Here is a 21,629-nt window from a genome sequence, read left to right on the forward strand (position 1 = left end):
TATTGTTATAGGCATGAATAGATCTCTCTTTCTCTCTCTCTCTCTCTTTCTCTCTCTCTCCCACGAACCCCGCGTGGGAGACCGAACTCTTCGTATTATTCGGACAGTTTAAATAACTAGATAAATCAAGTGCTCCAACTACTCGAATAGTTCGGATAGTACGGATACCCGGTTGCTCGAGTACTTGAACTATCCAGATAGTCTCGATATCCAAATTTGAAGCGTTGGATTCGGCGGATCTGGGTTGTTCGAATAACCCGGATATTCGAAAAAGTAGCAGCTCTACTTTATATCCAACAAGCCTACGTTACTTTGTCCTCAAACGCCCTCAACCGCAGACAATACGGTAAAAATGTTATGGCCGCACCCAATATTATGAGCCAAGTATTCTCGAGAATAGCTAAGCACGTTGCGGTGTAAGTACCTTATTCCCAAAAATGCGTGAGTGCTCATAAAGTGACCGACATAAGGTAGGGTCGGATTGCAGAACTAGAGTAACTGGACGTATACATTTGCGTATTTCTACCTAGAGTAAAGCCGCAGCCGCCTAGCCGGACTTTTGCATGGGAATTTTTTCTAGTACGCATCAGAATTGTGTGATTTGTGCTAGAAGCATGGTGAGATTGAACGTAAGTTGACCAAACAGTAAGTGTAAAACTGAATTTATTTCGACAGAAGTTCGCAATTATGAACAGATGCCCTGCGTATTTTTTTACGAATCATGACATTCTCCTTACTATGTTTTGCGGAGTAAATCGCACGGACGTAATTGTTATATATTCTAGACTGCTTCGGGATAGCCTCGATTTTCTAACGACTCGATACAAGTGCTGAGTTTCGGATCGGATTTATGTCGCCTTGGGCCTGTCACGAGGGGTAGAAACTCGGAAGGGGCTTCCAAATGCACCTCCCCATCAACACAACCCTGGTCTTTATGCGAGGGGGTGAATCAGGAACGACTGGCGGTGACTTTTTACGCTGAAATGCTTCCAGCAACGCTCGAGTGGCTTGAAAAAATCCGGAAAATGACTGATCACCTGTGCTGCGTGAAACACGGAATTCCTCTCGTGGTCTTGGCGATATTATCATACTAATGGAAAAAATTTCACGAGTAAATAAACTTCTCATATATTCTACACTTGAACAGTACCGGCAGAGTGTATACTGATTCTAAAAAACTAGAAAGTTAGAGAAGAGACAGGGAATTTTCTATTGTCTGGAAAACGTCCGGGAAAAGTCAAGAAGATTGGGTTTCAGAATTCGGTATTCGCCTTGCCTACTTCATCCTCGCATTATTTTGACACACGATTCTATTGAGCCGTTTCTTCAAAGGCACGATGAATGATGTAAAACAGCTTAAAATTGGATTTAAAAGCCTTCAAGGGTCACCTAATGCACATTCGGCGTAGAAAAAAAGCTTAGTACGCTTCAGTGCGCAATGTGCACATCCACATGTTTCTCAAAGTGACTCAATATTTCGAGATTAAAGGAATACGCCCTTGCTGTTGACAGGAAAATCAAATTTTTTTGCGGAGACCTCAGCGTAATTTTTATACCTACTAAAGTAATATTGTATATTCAAACCATAAAAAAGTGATGTATGTAATAAATGCCGTATAAATTTTCAATCATGCTGCCGAAAACTATTTTCTGATTATAAGCACAGTCATGTTTCGTGTCGAAATGATTCATTTCTTTTTCGATACTTCCTCGTGTTATTAACAATTTCTGTAAAAAAAATATCATCAACGCAACGGTACATTTTGCCACGAGTAACAGTAAAATAACGATTGCTCAATATTTACTCATTGTCAGTGAACATACCATCGAAGCAGACAACCAATTACATTTACAGGTAATGTTCAGGTTGAAAATTCATATCGTGAAAAGCTACAACTATCGGTAGGATACACAATTCCGTCTTAAGAACGCAATTTTTCAAGAACTGGATTCAATTCAATATATCGAAGTATTCTTCTAAGGGTACGCGACGCGATATGACGGCGGGGAGGCGATAGCTTGCAGATATCTTTGAACGGTGCCAATACCGCGTTCATACACAGTAGTGGTTTCCGATATTCACATATGTGGCACAAACACCAGACGCCTCGTGAAAATTTCGCGGCTTCGAATTGACGTGTCCCACCACCGTTCGCCCCTACACCTTCCCCTGCAAGGACACGCGAGTGATTCCATGACGGTTCGGTGACGGTGTCAACGCGCAGACTCCCGGATCCCGGGGGCGAGGGAGACAGCGGGATCTAGAGTGGATGTTCGCTCCCCCTCCGGGCGCAAGGATCACCCTTGGCGAGAGCAAACTTCCGCGTGACGCCGAGCCGCGTGAACCTCCCTCCTCTCGGCGGTCCGAATCGACGGCTCTGAACCGATACCGGTACCAGTTGCCAGTCCATTGACCAAGACTGCTCGCAAAGTCTCGATCACTTTTCTCGCGATGTTACGCGTTCTGGCGGCGTCCGCATCCTTCACGTCGGCCCGATGAGAGCCTCCTTCTGTTCCGGGTGATCGCCAGTCGATCGTTCCACGTTGATCGTGACGTTCTTCCGAAGGATCGTGTAACCTCTTCCTGGTCGGACAGCGAAGCCTCGCAGGCGATCAGACATGTACGGAATGCTTTTGGAGAGCGTTCAACACTTCGTTCAGGTTCGTATCGCAACTGATACACCGACACTTGTACACCGGAGCACAGCCTCCCACACGGATCGTATTATTATCGTTTGGTTTCTCGAAGACTGAGTGCGTGTTTCTCTTCGTCAGTCGGTCCTCGGACGCACTCGCGTGCCGAGTTAACCACTCATGATTTATCGTCGCGATGTTTGAGTCGTCGCTTCGTACCGAGGATGAACGAGCTCGCGGCAATTAGTTTACTCTCCCGTACGCTCGATTACGAACATCTTGGCGCGTGGTGCTTCACCAGACTCGAGCATGCCTCGTGTTGTACGAGAATAGAACAATGACGATTAATCTATCATCGTATTGACAATGCTGATCTTTTTTAGATTATGAGAGACGGTGATCTCGCCGATTGACCTTGCACGATTACTTGAAAAATGATCCAAATTAGCTCTGAAGTCTCAACAAGCATTCGTTCAATGCAACGCTAGAGATAAAGATTTTTCCATGCAGACGTCCAACAGTCTCGGTCCAATTGGGATTTAAAAAACACAGTCGACCAAACTTAGAGTGCTTGTGAGGTACAAATTAACGCCTAAAACCATTTCTTCCGCGATAAGATTGGTGACTCGCGCTGCAGCAATGTTGGCTTAAATACGTAAGAATTCAACGTACCATTTGCTAGCTTAATAGTATTCTTCCCTTTTTCAGTCCTGACGGATCGAACTTTGATTATTCAGGCGAGGAAGTTGAGTAGCAACAATTGCATCTGCGTGCTATCGTACCTGCCGAACTAACTCGCACAAGCACGTGTATATCGATACCATTGTTTAAGAATCTAGAGTTTTGAAAACTGTGTATCGACACAAAGTGAGTGACACTAAATATCTGATGATACGTTTCGTTGAATTTGTTTCGACCCGATACACATCTCCCGGAATACCTGAGCCACGTGTTTCTGTCCATCGTATTTGAAGCGCGCTGAGTCACTGAATATCAAAATATTAGATAGCAAATAATACATTTGTCATTAAACGACATGAAAGTTCTGCAATTTTTTGTTTTTTTTTTTGCAATCAAATGTGCGGACGCAGAATTTCACGAGTAACCTGTTACCGCGACACCTTCACGTTGAATCTAGTTGTACGTATTAAAATTGTATCAAGTCTCGACTGTTCATTTCAACTCACCAGCGAACGCGAATGTTATTTATATAACATATTGCGCTATCCGTGGTTAAAAAACGTCCCACTAGTCACATCACCTTGGTGAATAGATAAATTCCAAGTTTGTACTAGTTTGAGTTTAATTAAGTCGATATGCTAATACACGTACAATCGCAGTTTGAGTTTCTTATGCAAATTGCGAAATTGAAAAAGAAGCGCCATTTCTCGTTCTATTGACTTTCCGAACTGTTTCACTGAGGACTGATATTCTGAATTACTGCTTCTCCAACTACAGTCGTATTTCCATTTAGCAAGGGTTGCGACGTCTCGTTTGTTTCGAGGGAGAGTGAAAAACGAAATCATACAGGCGAGGGAAAAGACTCAGTGAGGGGCGTTACATCGGGTGTTCGTGAAATAAATCACATTATAAGCAGAAGTAAAAATCGTGACAATGGCCAACGCAGGTGATCCAACGATATATTTCAACGTCAGATAAAATTCAGTGAGCAATTTATACCACATGACGTTGTAGCCGGTATACTATTCGTTAGATTGCATCGTTAATTTGCGAATTTACGATTTTCCTCCTACGCACCTGTTACGGCTTATGTCGCCTGAATGCTTCGAAACTTATCCACAATAAAGTCGCAATAGCGGCTCAACTAGAGGGGAAGGAAATGTGAAATTTCACGAAACCATTCACTGCAGCAATGCGCTAGAAAAAATGTATTTCGTAACTAAAGTACATCGAAATTCACAGACCTTCGGAATGAGTATTATCTACGTGGATTTATACTTACGAAAATGTATTTGAGAATTTGAAATCAATTTCAGGAGTAGTTTGAACGGTTATAACCATTTTAGGAGTGTATTATCAGTGTTGAATCCAATTTTAAAGCCATGTACCTTACCCCAGTATTGTATCAGTCGGAGAGTAGACGGTAAGAATCAGTGAGCCTTCTCGTTCCTCACTTGTCAGAGCAAAGTAAATTACAAACTTCGACCTACCTAAATTCATTGATTTTAACCAGGGTAAAACTGCCATAACGTGCCCACTGCGGCATTTTTGCGTCAGACATGTAATGCGATTTAATTGCATTCAGCACCAAACATTCATTCAATTATTGAACTGATCCCAAAACTATACTTTACAGTAAATATCAAACGAAGTTTTGCACCACTCGATTGTTTCAAAACGAAATCTTACAATGATCGAAGCCGAGTAAATACTTTTGCACCACTTGCGGCTAGGGCAATTTATTTAAATGTATTAGACTTGGTCACGAATGGCTACGAGAATCCCAAAAACGAAAGCCCTAAATTTCTAACCGATGAACCGTACGCAGATCGCCGTGCAATCGGGTTAAAAAACGGAAAGTGCTGGAGAATTGCGCCACTGTGTTTTTCCTCAACACGATAATGGTACCTTGACAATAATAGTGGGACGCGGTGTGCCAATTAATTTTTCATTTCTCAACTTATATTACACATCGTAGGCGCAGACATTACTGATCATCATCAGTGGGCAATTTCGAACAATCGTCACGTTCAAACGAATCAAAATGGCCCGCCACACGCATTAAAAATCCGCCACTGAATGCGGATGGTCGTACACATTAAATACTTCCTTTTAAAGCGACGCATATCCTGGCTGTACTTACTCAATTATAGATACGCTGACGTCCACGAGGTTTATAAATAGAACCAAATTCCAATCACGTGTGAATAATTATTCATTTCCATAAGTCCAAAGGCACGCTTCGGTGTTCATATTGGTGTATACATTCGTTTGATTAGATGGACGAATGGTGGCCAATACCGACAGCACTATACGGCGACACTCTTCTTCAACGGCCGGAGTGTACGTGCAGCGAAGAAAGTGCCGAACTCAACCCCAAAGCTCTAACCCTCAAATGTATCAAATTGAACCCAAGTAACGGGCAGACAATACGGCTGTTTTTTCGTCATCGCTGAACTTTTTACACTATTAGGAAAACTGGACAAATTTCAAGACTATGGCCCCTGAGTGTAAGTGCCACTTCGTTTATCGTTAGAAACGGAACGACTCCCTTTTCCATTTGACCTATCCACCTGAGAACTAGGGAGCGTTCTCCGTAAACATTGGCACGTATACCTATATCAATGTGATCGATCCAAATACTGTGAAATTTTCGAGTCAGGTGTGAGGATGGTGTTTTCCCCCATGGCTTTGTCCGCGAACCTCAGAGTATTTGGTACTCTCTAATGTATTCCCATCTCGTAAAGCTTGCATTGAACACCTGTGTACCCGGTATATTATACTAAATCCTGAATAACTTTAACGGTGAGACGTTAGTACAACAGTTTGAATACAAAACGGTCTGATTTTTGGTTCACCTTTTTTTAAGTCTAAAATCGGTAAAAGTTGTAAGAAACATCTTCGGGGTATGCTTTTTCTGATATTATTATACGTTGTAATTTGGCAATCCTGCAGACTTGTTTTCCGCTTCCAAATGACCGAAATTACGGGGACTATATGAGAAGATCGTAAATCTTTAGTATTCTTTGAAACTTTATCATCACTGAGGATAATAATCGAATCTTACATTCTCGTAAAACTACAACCTATGAGAGAACTTCGGCAAGATTTACCCCCTTCTGTTGAATGTTCTCGAATAGCTCACAGATCTGAGATGGAAAGTAGGTACTACTTCCTTACATGCTTTTGCGTGGTCGACGTGCGGAGTAAATTTCGTGGAAATCAACTGATTCGACGCCGTAGGCAAAAAACAAACTGCGATAACAATGTAAACGACGGTTTTAGGTGGAAAAAGGGGCGACAAAATGAACAGATTTTGATAATTTATGACCAAGCTGTGTGAGTTATTGATGTACGTTAAGGGAGAAAAAAGTTACATGGAAGCGAATTCCCTAACAAACCGTGAAGTAAAATTTAAAGACCCTTAATAATGAAGCCGCGGACTTTTCAAGCAAAAACCGCTAAAGTTCGCAGCTGCCTTTTAGATTTTCTCAGTCTATTACCTTTTTACCCTTCGTTCGAAGCCAACGATACAAACGACTTGAAGTATAATCAATAATATTTCAAACAACGATGTTATAGTCGCGTCAAGTTCGATACAAATTATTAACAAATACTGTTAATAACGTCCATCGAAAACATTTACTCACATGACTGAGTTCCCGATAAGTATGCACCTGCGTTCAAATAGCTGACAGTATATTTTTCCTCAACGCTGAAAAACCTATAATTACGGAACCGAAACCGTGCATAGTGGTTTTCTACATTTATTGTAACGGCCATGAAGATGAATTTACAGAATGTAACGACTTGTCTGGAAAACTTCATTTAGTACGAATAGTAGCGTGCATAAACTTGGAAAAAATTCTACGATGTATCATACATCGTTCTTGGAAGACTTATATGGAAATTATGCAACCAAAAGAAGCGCGTGTAAACTGTAAGAAACATGCGCTATAAAATACAATGAATTTTTCATTCAAAATTCATCCGAAAAGGACGAGCGATATTTCAACATCACGAATACGCATTTCCATCTGGCCAATATGTGTTTCGCAATTTTGCACCGTATCATTGTACAGATGCAAAATAAATTTCGCATGGTACAGTAAATCTTTCATGACATATGAAGAAAGGAATAATTTATTTAACTAGATTGCTGTTTAATGCTTGCGATTTCTTACGGCTGTCATGCCTAATTGGTGAATAATTTCATAATTTTTGCAGTCGAGTTCTTCGTACATTTGCAAAATGAATGGTCTCAGGTAAAGAACGAGAATAGAAAATTTGCGTGCCGGTTTGCCGTTGTCGTAACAAGTATCCTCCGCGTTTTCCTCCGTTATTAACGTATCAATTATTTTTACGATGGTATAGTTTCGTGACCACGGCTAGTTACCTATTGCTTGCGAAACGTTTAGCCATGATGTGTCCATTACTAGTGCAGCCAATAATTAGTGTAGTATCAAAAGTGCGAGCTTTGATAATTATTGTAAGAGGCATAATTTATACGGTCGAGAGATACTAATGAATTTCACTAGTTCAGCAATTTGGCGCTGTAATTATAACGTGGTGTCGTTATGACTTCGTCTATCCATTTCATGCAATTAAATGATCCAACAGGGTGGAAATGAATTCGTCCTTTCAATTATACTGAACGGGGAACAAGGAATTCCGGAACTGAGTGCGAATAATTGCGCAGCATTATCACAACTCATACTTTATACAATGCAATACGAAATTCATGGATTAGAATGTGACTCACAAGCTTAATTTGGCTATTTTGCATCTATAACCACTATGATCTTCGTAGACGACAAATTTGCTGATTGTATCCGTTGCCTCTTTCGATTCAACGATTAAGTAAATATTTGAAATTTGTTTTCTTTTTTATTTAGTTATACGAGTCGGGATATTTTGCCTCATAAATTCAGAAAAAGTTTTTTAGACTTATTCAAATCATTTCCTTCTTTTCCCCTGTACACGATTTAGTTGCAAAATAGAAAAATCCTGTTGCCAAGTGAAACCACTTCGCCGAATTAAAACAGGTCTTATACGTTCCTTACATCGCAAGGTTGTAAGAACAAATTTTCCCAAGACTCGAGCCAATTTAACTCACCGTAAGTTCTTCTTTCTTGCTGTACACCAGTACGAGCTGAAATGAAACAAGACTCCTGGGATTCAAGAGTCCCACTGCCTGTATGAAAACTCCATCACCATTAATATATAACCAGAGATCCCGCATAGCGACATAAGCAAGGCTTATTGTTAGAGTTGAACAAGAAAATATAGTCATGTGACTACGGCGAACCGTCAATTGCACTGAAAGAATTCTTACGTACAATCATGTAAGCTCAGCTTTAAATTCGTTTTTCAGTTGGAATACGGCGAGGATGTGTGGAACGAAATCCTCGAATCGGCGGGCATCAAACACTCTGTTTTCAATACTCGCCAGGTTTATCCTGATACCGTGATGACGGATCTGGCAGCAACTTTGGCCACATGTACTGGACAGTCCATCGACAGTGTGATGAACTTCTTTGGCAGATGTTTCGTCAGGTTTTTCAGCAATCTCGGGTAAGTGATTGCACAACTATTGAACATCAAAAAATTCGAAACACCTTTACTGAACGTGCTTCTTCGTTCGAGAAGTAATCTGATATGCGAAAAACAGATCGAACAGTTAATTGGACGGAAATACGTTTTTCAGAAAACGTTAAACGAGGCAGTCAGGCGAATGCTTCTATATCGATTTCAAGCTGATACAAAATACAAGTGTAGCATAGTCTTTGATAGAATGCCGGTTAGATCTGAATTTCACCCAATCTTGAAAATGCTGGACTTCAACTTGGCATAATACAATGCGGATGTCCGATTGAGCGTGTTATTGCTATTCCGACGAATAGAGTATTGGAAATTTCGTGATTCGGTGAAAATAAATCTCAGCTTCTGAGAAACAATTCTGTACGAGAACGTAGATATCAATTGAAGATTCTGTACCCATGCATTTTCCCGCACTGAAAATTTCTTCAAGTTATAATCTATTAATCTCTCACCTCGTTCCCACTTTTACAAACGATTTCCTATTCGATTTGACGAATAGCAACAAATTCTGTACGCACATTGTATATACTGTTTTATTTGAAATTATTATCGCCCTTGTCCTCGCTTGAATAAACACCATCCATCATCGAGACATCGTTTACTTGACTTAGCAATAATGAATGGGAAGTCATTCGAATGGTCCGAAGCGCGACGGATGCTACTTGAAAAACTACCTGAATTATCGGTGACGATAAATCATTATTACGGCTGACTTATCTCTGAGACCAATGAAAACCTTAGATTGCTCGTAGTTCGGGAGCCTATGACTATGTTGAATAGACTACAAGTGCGTGGTATAGTGTTTGGATCGATAACAATTAATTGATATGTAATTACTCGAGAGGATATCCAATTACTCGATGTTCCATTGGATAGTCCCCCGTGTCGATCCTAATGCTTAATTACACCAGCAAACTAATTAAAACATTGACGGGCTTAATTTAGTCTTAAACTTCTACGTCACAGACCACAGATGGAAAAAATGTCAATCAATAAGTCCAAGAACAGACAAATATGAGGATTTAAATTTTCATCTTAAATCATCACTATTTTTGGGGTTCAATTTTCATTTGGCTTTCATGAAACGAATGTTACTCTGTTCTTTTGAAATAAATATAAGTATACATGTACCGATTCACTGCCGATATTCGTAGAATCGGAAAAACAAGATTGTGGAGCTGCTTGAAGAAAAAAATTATTTGGTATTCGTGTTTATTTCCTCAAGTAACGCGAAGGGGAGGGTAAAAAATACCCGACGAAGGAAATAACGAATTATTTTGAAAGAGGAGTATTACGTAAGTTAGTCACGTCTCGGGTCTCGGGGGTGCCAATCAACGGAGGGTGCCTAACTGGTACAGCAAGCGTAAGATTCATATGACACATTGCTCACATTCCCTGCACTACTTCCGGCATTTATTTTTGTACCAAGTTTTATAAGAAGAAAAAAAAAGTCAGGACGACCCTCTAGCTCAAAATCTCGTGTTAATCGAACGCTTCCGCACATTTTTAGCACCTTGAATCTAAAGTTTGAAAAGAAACTGCACGTTATTTGAAATTGCGAAATTTCCCTGTTAACAGACAGGTTCACAGTGAATTTGTTATTATGTACGCAGCTGCAATTGTTATTACTAGAGATTAGAAATTGGGAGTTGAACTTGACGTGTACAGAGGATTGTGTACACTGTCAAATTTAGTCAAAACTAGAGTCACGTCTCCGACAGATTGCGCTTGAATGAATACAAAGCAGTGAAGTGCTTCATATAATATGCCTGTGACTAAACATTTCGTTTGAAAATATTTACCCGTGGTTTTATTTAGAGTTCTCGCTCGTCGTCTTTACATGCTAAATTTGCATCCGGTGAAAGTGATTTCTTTTTTATTTAGAATATTCCTTCCTTTGATTCGCTGCAGGTATGACTGCACGATAAAGGCGACAGGTAGATACTTTTGCGACTTCCTACAGAGCGTGGATAACATACACATGCAGATGCGATTTACCTACCCGAAGATGAAGAGTCCCTCTATGTACATCACTCAGGAAGATCCCGAGGGTGTTGTTCTCGTTTACAGAAGTACCCGACAAGGATTCACCCACTATTTCATGGGTAAGGCTATTTTCCCGATCTTTTTTTTTTGGATCACCTTTTGTCGGGTAGCTTGCACGCTTGCCAACTATCATCCTTATACCTCGATTTCACCCCGATTCCCGATTCTGACGTAATGAATCAACAGTCGGATCCCGGCAGGTCAGTTGTTTCAGATAGCGGAAGACATCTATAAAATGAAGCTTGACATAAAGGTCCTCGAGACCTCGACCACGGTACCAGGATCTCGCAATGTCCTCGTCAAATTTCGCATCGACTTCGACAATCGAGAATACGTAAGTCTTCTAACCTCCGTCATCGAAATATGGTGCCTGATCTCTTTGAAATTCGGAATTAGCTGGCGGCGTGCGAAAAGGAATTCAAATTAAAGATCTATCGAGAATCCGGGAAGAATCGAACCGAGAACTCGCAAAGCTCACAATTAAAAAGCAGTATGATCACGTTTCTCTTGTTTATCTTTTCCACCGGTAAATTCAATGCCTGTCAAATTACAGCGGGAGAACTTTTATTACCCGCCCGTCGAAAGTTCACGGTATTGCAGGTGGTGAGATGAAAAACTAAAGCGCTTTTCACGAGTTGCTGCGTACAAGCAAGGAAATATCTGCCATGTCTAACGCGTTGAAAACCAATGTGGTGAATCACTCTCGGAAATCGTTTACCCACGGCAGGATGACGAGAGGAAAATTTGACGCGGCGTAAACATTTACCTATCTTATATATATTTAAATCGATATTCTATGTGATCGATTCAATCAAATTTACGTGGAACCCGGTGGTTTGTTCACCCAGTTATTCAATCATATTTAATATCCACTCTGCAATTCGGCGGCAAAACTTGTGCAAAATTTCTACCATACGTAACGATAGAAAATCCACTCAATACATTTTTGCCTGTCCGGATAGTTTCACAGAGTATTTAAATAAGAGGAAAAAGCAAAGCAGCTATTATTCTGTACCCAGTGTATTTGCAATTAACCGCTGGGTTTCACATATCGAAAATGTGACCTTTAACTTTAATTACAATTTAAGTATGCTTCGTTCAAGCCATACGCGTGCCGACATTATACGTATACCTACTTAAACTGAATTGTCGTCAGCGGCTGTACAGCAAGAAGCTTTTAAGCTCAGGCAGAAATTTCTGACAATGAACTAATCTCAATTCGTTATGAAGAACAAGAATTTCAATTCGCACTGCAGATAGCATCTAGACAGAAAAAGAAAGTACCAATGACCCGGCAGCTCCCATCAGTTCCCTGCATGGTACTTCTTCGTCTCTTCCCTTTCGGAGTTCTTCTGAACAAAGACATGTGCATAATAGGCGCCGGGGAAAAGCTTCTACAGGTTTGGGGTGGCAATAGCAGTGCGCTCAACAAGCCAGTTACGGAACTCTTCAAGCTGAGGAGGCCAAAGGGCATCGCTTTCAGCTGGGCAAACGTGAGTCTCAACGCTATTTCTCGTTGAACCAGACCTTGACGAACAATTACCGGACGATACTCGACCATTTTTCGAATCTGTTTCCCGAGCCTTTTCACCACGACGAGTAGGTGTCCTGCCTCGGGAGTCTCGCCACATCGATAAACGCTGTGTTCGTAAGATTAACCAAACAGCGAGGTGTCAACGAGATTGTTTTCCCGTAGGTGATTAATCTCCGATGGGTTTTGTTCGAGTTGGAACTGATTCGATCGGCTGAGAATCAATTCAAGGGCCCCGTCTCGACCACGCCGAGCGAAACACCGAGCACCAGCAGTGGTTTGGATCGAAGAGGCAGTCAGGGAGCACGCAGCATACTTCTCAAGGGACAAATGAGATACATCGAAGAAATCAAGGCCATCATTTTCCTCTGTAGTCCGCTGTAATGATTTGTCTATTTTTTATTTATTTTTTTTTTTTTTTACCGATTTTAAAAGCCACTGAAAATGTGATTTATGAACCGAGTTCAATTCGTTATCTGTGCAGGATCAACAGCTTGGACGAATTACCTAACATGGGATTATTCCTCAATGACCTAAATCCTCACGGAATGAGTAGAGAAATGGTTTTTAATGGGTGGCAACACTGCGGAAGGTAAGCGATAATTTTCAAAACTAAAGTGAATTTAGATTTTGAACTCTTCCTCCCTTTTTTTGAGCCGAGTCCCTGCAGCTAACATCGATTGCCTTCAGATTAGAAATGATGTTCGAAAGAGCGGAGCAGAGATCTGAGGAATTGAAGAACAGTTACACGCTCTTAGATCGTTGGAAAAATAAAAGTGACGAACTGCTCTATTCCATGATACCTCAAACGGTTGCCGATCGACTAAGAGCCGGTGAATCTCCACTTAGCACCTGTGAGGTATAACCGTCAATCGTTATCGCTGTCGCCAACCATCATTTGGCTGATAATATTACGAGTAACTCATGTTATTACAGACTTTTGACTCGATAACCGTTTTATTCTGCGAACTCTGCGACTTTGATTATTCCACTATTGAAGGAGCCATGGATATCGTCTCCTCCATGAACGCAGTCTTCTCCTGTTTTGACTCATTGATGGACAATTTTAACGTATACAAGGTACAATTTTAACCCTTTGGAAAAAAATGAAAATTTTTGGATATTAAATTTTCCATCTATCAAGTCAGATCTTGACCGTTCAACGTCGAAATTCATGATAAACGAACCCACGCGATCGTAAATTATGAATTGGCAACAGGTAGAAACCGTGGGCCGCGTTTACATGGCGGCGAGTGGGGCTCCAGACAAAACGGAACACCATGCCAAACATATCGCAGATGTCTCGCTCCAGCTTATAACCCACGTTCGTTCGCTGAAGCTTCCATCCGGTCTCGATATTCAGATTCGAATAGGTCGGTAATTCCTTGAACTGTTACGTGCACCCCGCGAAGTGGAATTCGATTAGTCTGATCTGATTATCTCGTCGGGTCTGCAGGTATTCATTCGGGTCCAGCCGTCGGTGGAGTCGTAGGGATCAAAGTACCGCGATATTGCTTCTTCGGGGACACGGTCAACACGGCGTCAAGAATGCAGACAACTAGTCAGGTGAGTTGAAGTTTTCACACTAACGATCTGGTTCGCATTGATTAGAGGAAACTTTGTTACTCCTTGGAAGTCTATCGAATTGATGACGACCTTTAAATTATAGGCTACATGTGAGGTTGTTCATTAACTTTCTATTTTTACCGTCTCTAGTTTCTACTTCGCCTCACGTAGACTAGCTGTTCAGGCTAAAATATCCCCCCTGAGATTCAGAGAATCTTGTTGTATTACAGTTATTATCGTTGCACCTTGTAGAAGTTTTGACTCACCGTGAATTGCAGCGATCGACGCGAAACTCTGATGAAAAAAGTTTGAACGACATTATAGGAAAACTGCAGAACCCAAGCTAACGGGTTATAACGTTATTCTCGTCTGAATCCCTCGTGCAGTGGCAATTTTTTTTTCTCAGCATACCCAATTTAAAAGTTTTTATCAAACACCGTCTGCTTGCAGCCGGGAAAAGTGCAAATTTCACCCGACACCAAGCAGCTTTTGCCACCGGGTCGTTACAGGACAGAATCACGAGGCAGCGTATGGGTCAAAGTGAGTTTTGATTTCATCGTGTAACGAAATGTGAAAGAACCGTAGCCAATTTTTCCTTCGAAACTCTTTCTCAGGGCAAAGGTGACATGGAGACTTTCTGGTTGTACGAAAATGAAGCGACGTCGGATTCGAATGACGAAGACTTGCACAATCCTGGTGGCGTTCTAGTCACTAGTGTATGAGAGAAGACGGCGTGGTCCATCACCGATTTGCAGTCATCGCCTTTAAAATGTTACGTAATTTGGAAACCTTAAATTTGTTTCAACTTACAGACTCGGTACTTCGTTTCTATCCTCAGATTTTCCTTGAGGGTCGATTGCGCGGAAAAAACGTAACGACACGGTTCCGTTGCAGAACGCCAGCAAAACGCATTCACTATACCAAAATATATAAATGAAGAAATGATTGTAACTTACTGTACATATTTTAAATAATGACTTTATTTTAATGCAACAAGATTTTCGATTATCCACGTGATGTTTAGGTTGACTGAATCAGCTACAAAAAGTAATAATATCGATGCGAGTGCATGACTTGATAATTAAATACGTTAGTTATTTTCGGACCAATTATGAGGAAAAATAGAAAATAGTGTAACGACACATGAAATTTAATTTACGTGAAATGGATCGACAGATACCAAAATAAATAGTTTATATTTGTTTAAATAAAAATAATTACATTATATTTGAATAACATGTTGTGCGAAGCTTAATTGACTAGATTACATTACTATGTACACTTAACGATCAGGTCTTTCGCCCTAGACTTGGCGCCGCTAGCGCTCCACGAATTTAATGACATTACAATTTGCTGAAAGAACTGAACTCGAGAAACGCTGAGTCTGCATGGATTTTCACGAGTGACGATAACCACCGTTTCACAATTCATGTTCAGTGAAAGAGGTAAAATGTAATCATAAGTGCACGACTTACAATAGCGGCAAATTATATAGCACTTTTCTTTTTTCAGACTCCTACAATTTCGACAGAAATACACGCGGTATGGAATATTAACAAATACTCACGGTCAGAAATGGTTTCCGTAATACAAACGTTCACCTTTTTCAATATTTTGATTTCCGCTGGAGTCTTTTCCTTGTGTATTCCGTTTTAAAAATCAAATTTTGCCTTCACACGTCTGACCCGATTCTCGCAGAACTGTATCAGAGTACGTATACAGTTACGTGCAAATTGCACCTTTTGCCAATTTCAAGTATTCTCAGGTCTCTCAGCTATAACTCAATTAATCAAGCCCAAGAGTATCGACATTCATAATGAGTATAGGATAACCGAAATGAAAAAAAGGTGATCAAGAATAACAAACAAATCAGTAAAATGTTGAAGGTGATATGCTTTTCGCGATTTTCAAGTGGACAGTATAACGGCTGTAACACTTTTCCTTTAATTCTCTCAACACTTAAAATTAAACTCAATGATAAGAGGCATCGAATGAGAGTTGCGTTGGATTTTCATCGATTTTCGCGTGCTGTTAACGTGAACAAATAGTTCAGGTATCTCAAAGAATACTGACAATGAGTTTGAGAATCAGTATTATCAGCACCAGCAAATTTGCGTGGACTATATACGTCGTGAATTGCTTCTCTTGAATCCATCACTATTCATACGTATATATGTGTACTCGGTATTTATATACTCCTGGCGATATCAGTCGTGTTTCGAACAATAGCAACCATCCAGTGTGTTGTGCTGTATCCAAGTTACGTAACGGTTTACCCTTGTATAAACTCCAGGGTAATTTGCCTGGGCACATCCCTCGCCCCAAGATACAATTCCTAAAATATCACGGGTAGAAACATGTGCGATGAGCAGAAATACCACATTCGTAAACACGAGTGTTTATGGTAACGTCCAATGGAATTATCGAACTTACCGACAATGCTGTGAACCGAATCGTTGACTACGTGGAGAGGACCTCCACTGTCACCCTTTTAACAAAAATTAAGTTATATTAATAAATGGGGAAACCGTTCGTCTGTTGAAAGCTAACCTGAACCCGCGACAATTTGTTGTTCGTACGTGAACTCTTGCGGTAATTCTTAAACCTACCCCTCAATATCCCGTTTTCAACAAAGTCTCTAATAATGCCAATACTATCGATAAAGAGGTCAAGCAACAATGATAAAAATGGTTTTAGGCAAGGTGACAGATTTTTTTCTGTAACATTCCTAGTTACGGTATGAACTAATAGTTAGCATTGGGATGAAAAAAAATCATCATTAACACGTGATTGAACTTGTAGAGTTGTCAAAAACATTTCTGCAGCAGAAACAATTTTTTAAATTTTCTTTGGTAGTAACTTCATTTCGAACGTAGATGATACAAAGATTCGCGGAAACGTAAGTAATATCTAAATCTGAAACCGTCATATTCACCGCACCCTTTGTCGTTAATGATAATTGAAATAACCTGAACTACCTCGAAAATAATTTCGTGTTATTTATCAGAGGTAGAACGCCGGACAATTTGGGGTAAAGGCGAAAGCAAGCCATCATTTTCAGCTGCCAAAATTACCTGGCACGAGTCTTTGCCTCCTTCTGGGTAGCCGGCGCACAACATGTTGTCCGTTATTCGCTGCGAAGGGTACTTAGAAGCCTTGCATTCAACGTTGCTCAGGATCGGCACCATCAACTCCTGAAGCTTATTGGATATCGGTCCGGATTCCGACGTCGCCCCCCATCCGGTAACGATCCCTTTTTCTCCGCTAAAAGTCTTGTCTGTTGCAAAATCATCAAATTACGCCTACACGTCGTACAACAAGATATGCAAATTGGCCTAACGACGTTCAGAGGTCATCTTCAATCACGTCTCCGTGATCGATCATAATAACGAGTTCACTAACTTTCCGTCTTACATTGCGAGTTCAATTCAAGAAATAAAAGGTAGCTTTGAAAACTCACGTAACTCCGGTAAGCAAACCGGTCTCATTGAATCGTCAAACTTGATGGGCCCGTCTAATTTCAGTAAAGCAATATCGTTGTTGTAGTTGAAGGGGGAGTATCCGGAATGCTTGATTATTCGTTCCACTCCGTACTCTTTGATTTTACCCTGTGATAGGGAAGAGTTTAACGCGTGCACGAGAATCCTCACTCTTATTCGAGTCTTATCAAATCTGGAATTAAACAGGATAGGTGAGATTCGGCAGTTGCGGGGAGCCGCTCCTGCAAAAGAGCATTATTGCCTCTCGTCGCGGTATCAACCTCCTCTAGATGCGCATCAATAAGAATCAGAGGTTCGCCAATGGGGTAAGATTAGGTACGTGGAGCAATGAGTATAGATGGGATCCACTCACCCCTGAACACAGTGAGCTGCGGTCACGGCGAAGCGAGAGTTGATGCATGATCCCCCGCAATAAAATCTCCCGTTGTAAAGGAGCTCCACCATCCACGGATACTGATTCTCCTGAGTTTCCATTCCACCGACGATCCTATTATGTTTATTCGTCAATCCGCACTCTGTTGAATCGAAGTCAATTAAATGAATTCAGCCAAGAGAATGGAGGGCGACAACCCGTGGTTCCTTAATCGAGTCAACGGTGAGCTGACCGAGTACCTGACATTATCGACAAACTGACACCCGCAGTTTGATTTTGACAAAAGCCGAAAATTTTGATCATACCTGGATATGTTTTACATGCAGTTGAAACTCTGACGCTGCTATGGGCATTTTTTAGCTACTGACGAATCTGACTACAGGCACTCACGTGTAGACCACTGGAGAACACCGGAAATGGATTGAATCGAAAATTTTCTCGTACTCACTGCAAGCTGGACAATTTTCCGGTGGTGCAACTGGCTCAACGATTGGGGGAGCGGTTGGGATCGGATTCTGACTGGGTTTGTTGAAGATCGAAGTAACCCATTCCCAGAGTCCCTTGTCAAATTGCTGGTTGTTCGGATTAGCACCAGTTGAATTCACCAGCTTCGAACCTTCCGTGATCAAAGGATGCGACTGTTGATTGAAATCCTATGCAAATTAGCGGTCCTCAATACACGTGGGCGAGGGTTACATATGTGCGCGATAACACTTGCAGGGTAGATACGCCACGTGCATCATCAATTTTATAAAATTCATTACTAAGACCCAAATTTTGAACATAGCCTTTTCAAGACTTAGTACATTTCATTGTTTTAACGTCGGTGTTCACCATAGATGAAAGGACCTTTGCTTCCTTTCATTATGAAACTAAATCATCAGCATGAAACACACGATATAAGCAACGCTGACAAGTAGAACAGACAGTAAGAAAGGAGAGAGGCGTCGGAATTACAGATGGGACGATGAACACGAGCGACGCATAACAATCTCACGAACCTCTAGCCTCTTTCGCCATGATATGTACGTCGTGACATGTGTATCAGAGCGGCGTTGCTGTGCTAAGTAGGTAGTACATAATAGGCAACCTGAAACACTCGTTCAAAGACTGATCACGCGTCCAGTTGTTTTCACGAATGCTGCTTATCTTGTTGTGCGCAACCTAACACCGCGACAAAATGAAAGCCGGATGACTTGACTTGAATTTATGTTAAGGAAGTCTCGCCCATGCTCTGAACAAGTATCGGCGCATTTCATAAATACGTATGTGACATTAACAAAGACGTTACTAAACGATGTTTGAGATAGTGCCCTACGGACCAAACACAGTGCGCGAACTGACCCAGCAACTGGTGGATAATGATAGAGATCGGATCGACGAGTTTCCAGAGCTATTACACCTCCTCCGACACAAATTTCATCGTTTCTTTCGTAATTGCAGTGAACGACCTGAATGCAATTTAAAAGAGCTGGAACCAACCGCGCGAAGACCGCAAGCTCGCTTAACAATCCTCCCGGATATTATTCTTTCTTTCACCTTCCGGTAATTTGATTTGTTCCACAGTAATCGAGGCGAAAGTTTATGTAATTATTCAATGCCCGGAGGGGTAAAACGTAAATTCAATTACGCTGATGATTTGTGATTTGGACAATTATCCTATACGTAGGTTCAACCTTGAATTCCCGTCTTACGTGAACCTTGCATGCGGGATCGCGTGACATTTTTTGAATGAATAGAAAACTTTCATAATATTCTGCTTGACAGAATGTTTTCTCCATGCCTAAGGATTAAACCCTTCAAGAAAAAACTTGACTACTTTACGGTACTTTACGGAGCGGTACAAAAAGACAAAAATACATCTAAAGATTACACGTGTTGAATTGGAACGTATCTGATTTTTGGAGGTTAATATTACAATGTTCTACTGCAAACGAGTAGCATAAAAACTGCGGTAAGCTGCACTTTATTGAATCAACCCAATTGTCAATTGTTAAATTTCCTAACCCTAACGGATATCCTGAGATTTATGGCAAACAATGAATCAGAAAGCTGGTAATAGGTCAAGGAAACAAGCATGACCGGAGCCGTTTGTTCGTGGAATTGATCGTCCAGCAGTCAACCGGGTAACAGCCTTCGATTTGAAGACCCGGTTAATTCGACGGTAACATGTTATTAGGGAGTTATAGATTGCGGTATCGACGCACTTTATTGCTGATAGTGGCGATAGAGGAGTACTAAGAGAGTCGAAGCAAAAGCAGAGAAGCAATAACTGAATATTCATTGAGATACCTGGTTGTCCGCAAGAATATTGGGGGCCAGGGTCACGGCAATCAGACATAATAAGGTCCCCGCGTTACGGACGATGGTCGAACTCCTCACCATGGCTATTCGGAAGGCACTAGACGACAAGACGTTGAAATCAATTTGATTCTATACCTCACTTGCTACTGAGGCCGCGGGCACTTTCACACAGGCTTTAATTCCGTGCTACATCTTTATTTATACGAAATACTCGACTGGCGGGAATGACCGGTGAAAATTCATGCCCGGCCAATATGTTAATTCAACGTAAATACTCTCGCGAAATCTCAACGGGAAGAATTATCGGTCAAAGTTTCGTCTATCAACGCGCTGCTGCTAGGAGATACCTGCCGAGTTGTACTGAAGCTGCGTTCGTTATTGATGCGAAGTAATGCAGAAAAAATCGCTGACCTTGTTAGTGCCAAGATCCTAACCAGAGAAAGCTTGTCCGGTTTGGCGACTAAACGGGCTTTCTGCAGTGAACTAACTTATCCACAACGCTGCCATCCGAAATTTATAATACGAGCATTAATTCGGAGCTTATATAACTTCGAAATCAGTTTACTGCACAACTATTTCCATTTGTTTATTCCGTTATTTTTTATTGATAAAATTGAGTTTGCTTGTGCTTTCGATTTATTTACAAGTACGAACACCGGATACGGAGGAGAATACTGAGAAACAGCCGAGAAAGCTTCACGGTCAGTAAATGTAACGGAAAAAAACATCAGAAACCTTGAAAATTGATTACTGAATTAGAAAACGCAAAGTCCTTAAATTCTCCTGATTATTAACCGTTTAGTTGCGAAATCGAGCCCAATTGAAACATAAAAATCCAGCAATTAAATATGACCGACTCTTTGGAATATATCATAATACAGAGTTCCGTGAAATCAAGAGTTGGTTAATCAAAAATCTAGGACAATGATAGATATAACTTCACACACATACATACAAAAAAAACCTGTATAATTTGCATCCTCAAAATTGGCATTCGTTTATAGATATCTAACAACAATTTATGGGTTACAGACATTTTCTACAACGCATTCCCGGTGGGAGTTGAAAATTAATCAAATTAATTTATCTCACTGCGAGATCTTAGATTCGTGGTCGTTCATAATTGTTAAAAAAAACTGTTACCATTAGAAACTGTTATCATGATCACCATGTATATGACCAAGCTTATTCCAGAGAAGATAGTAAAACTGCAAGGTCATGAAGATCTTTAAATTCAGCAATAAATTTATAGACGTGAACTCGGTTGAAGAAAGTCCAAACCCGTAATATGGCTGACATTTTTAATTAGTGATTTTGACGATCTGAGCTTTACCGTGCACCTACCTATCTGGCAATTATTGTATCACTATCTATCAATGTTTACCCCGTAGTT

General features: G+C 40.9%; 2 protein-coding genes across 5 annotated transcripts; one reads left to right on the top strand and one right to left on the bottom strand.

Annotated features, from left to right (window-relative positions):
* Positions 1 to 2,348: 2,348 nt before the first annotated feature.
* Positions 2,349 to 15,259, top strand: LOC124215366 (soluble guanylate cyclase 89Da). 3 transcript variants are annotated; one of them, XM_046618689.2, is made up of 13 exons: positions 2,349 to 2,661; positions 8,690 to 8,889; positions 10,828 to 11,021; positions 11,163 to 11,296; positions 12,219 to 12,455; positions 12,659 to 12,873; positions 12,978 to 13,085; positions 13,184 to 13,352; positions 13,430 to 13,573; positions 13,713 to 13,866; positions 13,950 to 14,059; positions 14,510 to 14,599; positions 14,674 to 15,259. In XM_046618689.2, exons 1-13 carry the CDS (start codon positions 2,620 to 2,622, stop codon positions 14,779 to 14,781), a joined length of 1,905 nt encoding a protein of 634 aa, XP_046474645.1. In that variant the 5' UTR covers positions 2,349 to 2,619; the 3' UTR covers positions 14,782 to 15,259. The 3 variants fall into 3 exon arrangements, with proteins under 3 accessions (XP_046474645.1, XP_046474647.1, XP_046474646.1); XM_046618691.2 differs by lacking the exon at positions 2,349 to 2,661 and adding an exon at positions 2,816 to 3,289; XM_046618690.1 differs by lacking the exon at positions 2,349 to 2,661 and adding an exon at positions 7,363 to 7,418.
* On the bottom strand, positions 15,237 to 20,591 carry LOC124215369 (trypsin-1). Of its 2 annotated transcripts, none has more exons than XM_046618695.2 (7): positions 20,225 to 20,591; positions 18,381 to 18,585; positions 17,912 to 18,074; positions 17,520 to 17,731; positions 17,134 to 17,336; positions 16,493 to 16,547; positions 15,237 to 16,394 (listed from the first exon to the last, which is right to left on the bottom strand). In XM_046618695.2, exons 1-7 carry the CDS (start codon positions 20,315 to 20,317, stop codon positions 16,267 to 16,269), a joined length of 1,059 nt encoding a protein of 352 aa, XP_046474651.1. In that variant the 5' UTR covers positions 20,318 to 20,591; the 3' UTR covers positions 15,237 to 16,266. The 2 variants fall into 2 exon arrangements, with proteins under 2 accessions (XP_046474651.1, XP_046474652.1); XM_046618696.2 differs by having other exon boundaries at positions 18,381 to 18,570; positions 20,225 to 20,590.
* Positions 20,592 to 21,629: the final 1,038 nt, after the last annotated feature.

The sequence above is a fragment of the Neodiprion pinetum genome, chromosome 3, assembly GCF_021155775.2.
Source record: "Neodiprion pinetum isolate iyNeoPine1 chromosome 3, iyNeoPine1.2, whole genome shotgun sequence".
In the NCBI taxonomy this organism is placed as follows: domain Eukaryota; kingdom Metazoa; phylum Arthropoda; class Insecta; order Hymenoptera; family Diprionidae; genus Neodiprion; species Neodiprion pinetum.